We start from the raw sequence: 8,962 nt of genomic DNA on the forward strand, positions 1-8,962 counted from the left end.
CTGTGTTTGATATTGCCGGGCTCCCGTCGTCGTGTGGGTCCCGAACTACCTAGTGGGCTAAGCACCGGAACGTGGGGGGTATACGCTAGTCCATCCCGAGCCCGGTGGGGACCGGACCCAGTCACGGAAGGCTTGTTCGAGAGAGCGAGAGAGAGAGTGGGGGGGGGGAGGAACCAAGAGGGCATGGCAATGTGCTGGATGGATATCGGTACTGGTCGCCACGCGCGCGCGCGATTGCGCCCACAGTGCTCTCATCACGGAGCCATCATGGGGCCGGCGACGCCGCTTCCATCAACGTTGCTACCTCCTCTTGGTCCACGATCGGTGGAGCGGCGTGTCCCAGGGTAAAAACATCCACGCATCTCCTTTTTGCCGCTGGCGGTGCGCGTAGACCCACTGGACCGAGGCCGTCGGCCCATCAGGACGGCGGACAGATCGAGAAAATGATGCTGCACGTCGGCCTGGCCACGGGGTGAGTAAATGCCAGACTCCGTAAGCGAGCATTGAAACAAGAGAAGACAAAAGGCCCACTGGCCCTGTGATTAAGCAGTACACTACTAGCCCCTCTAGAAGGGACAAGAGCCGAGATATACCAGTGTTGCCGCGAGAACAACCTCCCCACCCCTCGGGGTTGGAGGGAGTGCGACGAGAAACAAACATGCGATCCAGCGGCAGTTGAGAAGTGCGCCAAAATACGCGCCGCCGTCCTCTCTCCCCCTAGGCCATCTTGAGACCAAATATCGCCCTCCCAAAACAACAAACAAGGAGCCGACAGATTAGATAAGATCGCTCGCAGAATGACAGCGCCCCATGCCATCCTACACGCTGGTGTGCCGCTTTGCACATCAGGGTTGGACTGACACCCCAAAGAACAACAACATCTACGAAACACGACACCCCCTGGACAACAGCTCGAACCCCGTACACTTTGCCTCCATAGAACTGAACGAATACTCCGTAGCCAGCAGACCACGCCAGCTCAGAGGAGGTCCTTCAACACCTGCACCCGTGCCCGCGCTACATCGGACCCCTGCTCGCCCTCGCCCATCAACTCCATGATCTGGATCATGCGCGCTGTGCCGCCGCCCGTTAGCATGCCACCGCCACGTCGTCTCTGAGCCCAACCCGAGGAAAGACGACACCAAAAGAGAGAGGGGGGGGATGGGTTGGGGGGTCAGACTCACCGATATCCGCTCTCCCCCGCACAAACAACGGATCCCTCTCGGCCATGTCGGCCGTCGACGGCTCCCTCGCCGCCTCGCGGAGCACGCTGCCAATGCAGAGCGCCTCGAGGAACGCCCGGTGGTTGAAGACCCACCACACGCGCGCCTCGAGCTCAAATATGTTGAATAGCAGAAAGAAGGACGTGATGGCCTCGTGTGCCGCCTCAAGCGTGCCCCGCATGTTGACGGGCGTGTCGGGACTCTCGGACGCGTGCACGAGCATGATGTTGTGGTGGTAGTTGCTCGTCAGGAACAGCGTCTGCCGCACGACGCGCTTGTTGGTCCGCGCCAGCGCCGTGAGGCTCTCTGAGTCCCACGACCGGAAGATGTCCGGGAACGAGCGGTACACGGCGCGGAAGTCCGAGAGGAGCTTGGACTTGTGCCGCGGCGTCGAGCAGATGGGCAGGTCCAGAGACCGCGCGGAGCAGATCGTCTCTTGCACCAGGTTCGCCAGCGTCCAGGACCCGCGGATGTAGGCGATGTCGGTCGGGTCGCTCGAGGCGATGGCCGATCCGTCGTCGAGGAGGTCCTCGACCGACACGTCCGTGTGCGTTGCTGACGGCGGCAGCGAGAGGAGAACTGTGAGGAAGGTGTCCTGGAGGAGCACCGCTTGCCATAGTTTGCGACGCTGCTGTTTCTCGAAGATGCTGGCTTCAGGGGTCACTAGCACCATGTCAGCAGCCAGCCATTTGCCTCAATGGCCCGGAAGATGCGCGTACCGATATTGGGGTCGCGATGCAGGCCCATTGCGTATGCCTGGCGTATCAGGATACCCGCGAAGGCCCACCCGTCTGAGGCGTGGTTGTCGTTGATAAGAAAGTAGGTCAGCCTGGGCTGGTTAGTCTCCCTCGAGGATTACGACCGGGCACGGGTCACTCACAACACCATGGCTTGGATGGAGCGTAATGAAGCAGCGCTCAGATAGGAAAACATGCGCAGCGCTTGGTTACTTGCCGAGGCGTAGAATTCGGCCGTCTGCTTGCCGTCCTTGGGGGAGGTCGACGTCACAAACTGGGTGCCCAAGGCCAGCATGACGAAGATGAGACCGATGAAGGCGGCATCGACACGGTTCTTCTCGTCGGGGCTCAAACTCCAAAAGTGCTCGTAGTCGGCGTAAAAGGTCTGGCGGTGGATCATGGGGTAGACAGGGTCGACGCACTCGAAGTACTGGGCCAGCAGGATGTCGGCCTGGATCTTGTCGGGCAGGACGGATATGACCTCGGGCAGGCCGCCCTCGCAGGTCCAGTAGTTGGCAAAGGGGTGCTCGGAACCGATGCCAAAGACGTTGCTGGCAGTGGGCAGCGAGTAGGGCACGTTGGAGAGCAGGCCGGTGGAGGAGGAAAAGGCGATGGAGCCGACTGAGCCGCGGGATGTGAAGCCGCGGCCTTCGATGAGGCCCCTGTCGGCGATATTGGGAATGGTGGAGAGATCCGAGGGCTTCTTCTTTGGGGGCTTGGTCATGCGACGGCCATTGGTGATGGAACGTGATGTTTCGCTGAATTGTATCTTGTCAGTCGTCGTCTTGGAGTAGCCGTTGCAAAGGGCATTGCAAAGGGGTGGCGGAAGACCGACTCAAGGATGTTGGCGACGACTGCATATTTGCATTCCGTCTGCCGCTTGATACATGCTAGGCAATGGGGCCTGCCGCGATCACACTGCCATGCTTAATTAGTTGGTGGCCAAGGCGACTGACTGCGTTACAGTGTGAGATATCTTGGGTATCGAGGAAAGCGTTGAGTAGATAGGAGGTGCGAGAAAAGGAGAGGGCCGCCAAGGAAACCAATGATCTGGGGAGCTTAATACGACGAGGTCCGTGCCGTCTACCGGCCAAGTGTGTGCTTAAAAAGTGATGGAAATGCGGCGATGGCTACAACCATCGTAATATCGAGATTAAGACATTGAAGAGGCGTGGGCGGCGTGGGCGGCGTGGGAGGTGACCAACGATAGACCTTTGACGTCGCGTGCGGGGGAACATGGCCAACAGTGCAAGCACGCAATCACAGCTAGCAACACGAGAAGTGTAGGTTGGGAGGGAAAAGCCAAAGCATGAGGGGGCGAAATCTGGACAGAAAGAAGCAGAGACAGAAAGACTTGACGTACCTTTGTCTTGCGCTCGACGCACTCGGCGCAGGACAAGGTGGGCTTGTTGCGCCTCTGCTTCTTCTTGGAAGGCTCGTCGGGGTTCGCATCATCGGGGCTGGCCGAGTTGGCGGCGTCGACACTCTCGGCCCTCTTGAAGCCGCTGGAGGGGGGGTAACCGGGGGTCAAGGATGATGCAGGTGATGGCTCGGTCTTTGGTACGACTGTTGTTCCTGCTTTCGTCGCCGTCGATGGGTGAGAGGCTCCATTTGGTGGCAGGCGTCCGTTTTCCGAGGCGGGCGACGCGTAGATGGTCGAGGCCGAGTTCGGCGTGTATGGTTGCTGCTGCTGCTGCTGCTGCTGTTGCCGAGAATGGGGTTGAGGTACCATGGCGGCGGACTGCAAAAGGGCAGACGGTAGATGGCAGCTCAAGATGGAGGCGTCAATGAGTTCGGTTCGAAGGAGGGAGACTCCGGGGTGTCAATGGAAAAGTGTCGTCACCGATTCGGTGGTCGATGGCGATGCCAATGCCGGCGCCGGCGGACAATAAGATTGAATGGTAAGCAATCAGTTGTGCCCTTTCCCCCCCCCCGTTCTCCCTGCCCCAGTCTCGGCCGTGTGGGCACGCCGCGAGGGGGTGATTGAAACGATGAGGTTCGCTTTACTCGGTTTCCTTTTGGAATCAGGACAGGCCCGACCTCCGGGCGACCGGGAATCGGCAGGAGTTGCGAATGGAGTTACACGGCGGTTGGATTCCGGACACAGGCGCCTTCCGTGTGCCGGGAATAAATGAATCAAGCTTTGAAAAAAACGGCGGTGCCCTTCCGGGGGTCGTGTTCGCCGTGCTCAAAGGGACGGACGGACGGCAATGGAACGGGGAAGTCGGAGGAAGGGAAATAAGAGGTCTTGGGTCGCTGGGAATAAACAGGTGATTGCACGGGAATTTTGGGGGCAATATGGACTCTGGTTAGGTTAGGTAGGGTAAGGTACTGAGAGTTGGGTGGGAGGGGGAGGGGAAAGAATTGGAAACAGTAATGGGCGTAGGGAGGGCAGGCCGTGGAACAAGGACAAAAAGAGGGGGTCGGATTCGGTGCAAGTTTCTCAGGTACAGATTGGCACTCACCTTTGGGTACTTACTCACTTAAGAGACTACGCAAACTCTGGATACACCTACCTACCTACTCAGGTATGTACCTAGCTAGGTAGGTAGACTATCTCAGGCATCTACAGTTCGGGCAGCTCAAGTCCTAAACACCGACTGCGCGCCCCCGAGAACGTGCTGCTTGCTGTGAGCGCTCGACGCTTCCTGACGAGAAAGCTACGCCCTTCTCTTCCGAATATTCGATAACAACAAATCCTCCCAGTCACCCACCACCCTATCCGATCGGTCACACTCCGACTCTAACTGCCGGCCGGTCAACCTCCATGGTCCTGGACGAAATGGCTGGCCCCCCTTCGGGCCCTGTTTGAGTACACGATCAGCATCCGGCAGGGCCCTGCCAGAGCCGCTAATGGAAATCGCCGCGGCTGGTGGGGAGGGGGGCGGATAGGCAGGGCCTGCACGCTTGTCGACCCAGACACCTCAAGGAGTCAAGACTCAAATCAAGCTCATGTGCCTCCTTCGGCCAGCCTGGATCACGTTCACTGGCGCGCCGCCTTCAGGACACGCCGCATCCGGCCGAGACCCAAAGACCAGAGACCCAAAGACTCAAATCGGTTCAGCTCAGCTTATCTTGAGGACTCTTTACAGATTTACACACTACAACTTTGCTTCACCTTCAAATGCTTTCCTGTCCCTTATAAAACGCATCTCCTCAGCCAACAAGGACGGCCAGGAGGGCGGGGAGGGTCCAGTCTAGGCTAACGCCTCTCGCTCTGCGTTTGCCTGCCTGCCGCGAAATTCCCTTGCCCAACAGTGAGTGAGTGGGTTGCACCGCCATCGACGTCACTAATGCAACCAATTCCCCGATTTCAAGGCTCTAGGCCCTCTAGGGGGGATGGAGAGAACAAGAAAGAATGGCCTTTCCCTGCTACGCCTTTGCACCCCAACCCTCTTCCAACCTGGCCATGTAGTTGCTCATTTGCGGCTCAAGCTTAAGCGGCACCACATCTCGGTTTCGGGGTTCGCTGACATGCCCGGGTGTGCATCGGCCAACTCGGCCATCTGGCCGAGTGAACCCAGCACTGCCGTCGCCGATATCGCCTTGATCCCCGGGCCCGATTCGGCCTGCATGATACAGCTACCTAATGAAATATATACGCAAATTACCTCGTGTTTTTTCATCACATCATAACAATTCATCAGCGCCGATGGTTTAGTGGTAAAATTCTCCGTTGCCATCCAGCAGCGTCGGGGAGCCGGGGGTTCGATTCCCCCTCGGCGCATTCTTTTGTCTTTTGTTGCAATATTTCTGGTTGAGTCGGATCCAGTTCCTCCTTTTTCCCTTTCGTCTTCTTTTCCCTTTCATCCACCCAGACAGACAGACATATGTTAAACTTATTGGGATACATACATTCAACGCACCACCACCTAGATGCGAGATCCTGATGCTGTCTTATCTGTTTGGCTGGTACAAAATGCATAGAGAAAGTCGTGACATGCATGCATACATAGGCAGGTAGGTAGTCGTGAACAAATTGAAACATACCCCTTCTGTCATCTCACGTTCGTATAAGCCGGGAGGGAGGGCTATATAGTTTCCCTACTCGAGATAAATCTATTCAAGCTCGAGAAACGTACCGTCTTGAACTGCATCTTTCGCTGACTTCAAGTGCTGACCGCAAGATGATGCACATGAGCAGGAGATCATGCGTTTCTTGCTTTCTTTCTTAAATCGATGCAAGGGCAGCAGGCAAAACTTCCAGCCCGCCAGAAGACACCCCCAATAAATTGTCCAAGGGCCACGTCTATCGGCGTTGAGGGAGCTTCATAACATGGCCATGCTCTTCGGAGCCGAGTGTCTGCTATGTATAGAAAAGAAGACATCGTCCTATCGTCCCGGGCTTGACTGCATCTCGGAAACCGACTACGTATCCCTCAATCGTGACTCTGGCTGACTTATAAGTTTGGCCTCACTTGTTCCGATGTTTCCTCTTTTTACCATCTGAACACACTCGTATTGGAGACTACCGAACTAGAGAAAAGGTAATTGGTCGTTGTAATCGTGCCCGGGGGCGCCCTCACTCAAGACCGTGGACCCTCATCCTCTACGGCTTGCATGTAGGTTCCGCTATTCGAGTACATGCAACGAGCACACGGCCAGCACTCACAAGCCAAGAGTGGATGGGATAAATGGGATTATACTCTGCAGACTTGAAGCGCCTCATGATCTCCCATCCATCTCCCGCAATCGACACAACGACAACGGGCTTGTGAGCCGGGCCAATGTAGGCTACCTTATACGTATGGTCTCTAAGGGGCGTTCTCATCCCTCATGTCAGTCTTGTCCATCGTCCTCGCCATTTCAAACGGCGCCTACAACACTACATCGATGTTCGTGGTTCGTGTTGACCCGGTCTCGTTGATAAGGAAACAGCTCATGCTGCACCTTCTCTGTGAGCTCACAACTGCTTGGAGCTCACAACCACGCGTGGAGTCTGCATCTCTGACATCGACGTATGGAAGTCTACAGAGTCCTCGCAAGCACATCGAGTAAAATGCGGGATGCAAGCAATCCAGCCCTGAAAATACACATAAGATTAACCCAATGCCGATACAAAACGAGTGGGGGAAAAAAAAGAAGAAGGCCAGAAAACGAAAGAAAACAAAGGAAAAAGCCTTTTCACAGGAAACCATCCTCATTCACTTTAAACCCGTCTTCCGCTCTAGCAGACGTCATCCGGCGGCGGCGGAGTGCATCCCGCGACCCCCCCCTCCCACAACCTTCAATTGTCGGGTGTTTCCATTATTCTCTTTCGTGATTCTGCGAATGCAGTCAGTCATGTATGTATAAACGCAAATCAGCATCCGTGAGAGTCGTCGTGGTCTTTGACCTAAAGAGCGCCGTTCGCCGACATCATGTTGACGCGACATGAACGGCGGCCGAAACTGGGTCCGATGATGATGAATCATTGATGCCGCCCGGAACACCACCACCACCACCACCATAAACACTCACTCACTCACTCACTCACACCGTCACACCAATTCCCTCGTCTGAAAAGCCTCACACAACTCTCCCATCTACATACACAACACACAGACCCGTCGGGCGCCATCACATTCCTCTGATCCCGCAAGAACCCGCACCAACACCAAATAAGATAAAACAAAGGGCTCGTTCCACCTGCCCATGAGTGCCGTGCGAAACCTCACGAGCCGCCGCATAAGCCAGCTATCCCACCACCTCGCGACCTCCTCACCTCGCGCCATGTCCTCAGCACCGGGATCGGCCTCCCCCGGCCCAGCGCCGTGGCGCGCCGCCTTCCTTGAGAACGTCACCGCCATGGCCTCCCCCGAGTTCAGCCTCGCGACGCTGCACTCCGCCCCCTCGACCGCCGCCGCCGGGGCTGGTGCCGGGGCCGTCCCGCGCCTGCGCACTGTCATCTTTCGCGGCCTCTGGGCCTCGCTGCCCGTCAACCCCAAGAACACGGCCGACCTCAACCCGCCCGCGTACGAGTCCGACCTGCTCACCCTCACCACCGATGCCCGCATGGCCAAGGTCCCAGACCTGATCGGCGGCTCCTCCGCCTCCCCCAGCGGCAGCGGCGGGCCCGTCGAAGCGTGCTTCTGGACCGACGCGAAGGTGCAGTGGCGCGTACGCGGCGAAGCCTACGTTCTCGGCCCGGACGTCGAGCGCGAGGCCTCCGCCGCCGTGCGCGAGACGCTGCTCGCGCGCATGCGCCGCGTCCCGGACAAGACGGCCGACGACGGCTGGAGCTTCGCGCGCGAGGTCACGGCGCACTTCGGCAACCTCAGCCCCATGATGCGCGGCACGTTCCGGAACCCCGAGCCCGGAACGCCGCGCGGCGCGAACCCGCCCGGCGACCAGCTGAAGCTGGGGCAGAAGGTCGAGGACCTCCACGACGAGGTGGCGCGGGCCAACTTCCGCGTCGTCGTCATCGTCCCGACCGAGGTGGACCAGACCGACCTGAGCAACTCCGAGGACCCACGGCGGTGGCTGTACCGGTTCGTCGGCGCGGCGGCCGATGGCGAGCCGGCCGATGGTGCGGAGCGGTCCAACGGCTGGGAGAAGGTCGAGCTATGGCCGTAGATGGATGGATGGATGTATGGATGGATGGATGGGGGCCGAGAAGGGGGTAGGGAGGGGGGAGGATCGTCCGTTGTTGGACACCGCACACTCGTATGCATAGTAGATTCACTTGGCTACCTAGACACAAAACAGGCGGTATCGTTCCAAACAGCGAACGTACCCAGCGCCGAGCCTACCTACAGAAAGCATCATCACGTTACGCTCACCTTACCCGCTCAGTTCATCGTTGTACAATCTCGACCATCGGAATACGGACAAGTCTCACGCGAGGGGGTCGGTGGTGTGTGGTCCTGGATCACCATCACTCACTCCCAGGGTTACTGTAAGCTGCTGATGTGCTGATACCCCTCGCCAGTATGGGAAGCTACCAAGCCGAGCCGTGCCGTGTCTATCATGCCACCTTCTCACTCATCCTGACCCTCACCGGTCGCCCGAATCCTGTTGCCA

At 57.9% G+C, this 8,962-nt stretch overlaps 2 protein-coding genes across 2 annotated transcripts; one reads left to right on the forward strand and one right to left on the reverse strand.

The window, feature by feature from the left end:
• Nucleotides 1–510: 510 nt before the first annotated feature.
• On the reverse strand, nt 511–4,309 carry CDEST_10806 (uncharacterized protein). Its single transcript, XM_062926962.1, has 6 exons — nt 3,324–4,309; nt 2,796–2,878; nt 2,104–2,718; nt 1,943–2,052; nt 1,185–1,886; nt 511–1,074 (listed from the first exon to the last, which is right to left on the reverse strand). Exons 1-6 carry the CDS (start codon nt 3,690–3,692, stop codon nt 980–982), a joined length of 1,974 nt encoding a protein of 657 aa, XP_062783013.1. The 5' UTR covers nt 3,693–4,309; the 3' UTR covers nt 511–979.
• Nucleotides 4,310–6,420: 2,111 nt separating this feature from the next.
• Nucleotides 6,421–8,741, forward strand: CDEST_10807 (Putative FMN-binding split barrel). The gene has a single exon (XM_062926963.1). It carries the CDS (start codon nt 7,595–7,597, stop codon nt 8,513–8,515), a length of 921 nt encoding a protein of 306 aa, XP_062783014.1. The 5' UTR covers nt 6,421–7,594; the 3' UTR covers nt 8,516–8,741.
• Nucleotides 8,742–8,962: the final 221 nt, after the last annotated feature.

This window comes from Colletotrichum destructivum, chromosome 7 (genome assembly GCF_034447905.1).
Source record: "Colletotrichum destructivum chromosome 7, complete sequence".
Taxonomy (NCBI): Eukaryota; Fungi; Ascomycota; class Sordariomycetes; order Glomerellales; family Glomerellaceae; genus Colletotrichum; species Colletotrichum destructivum.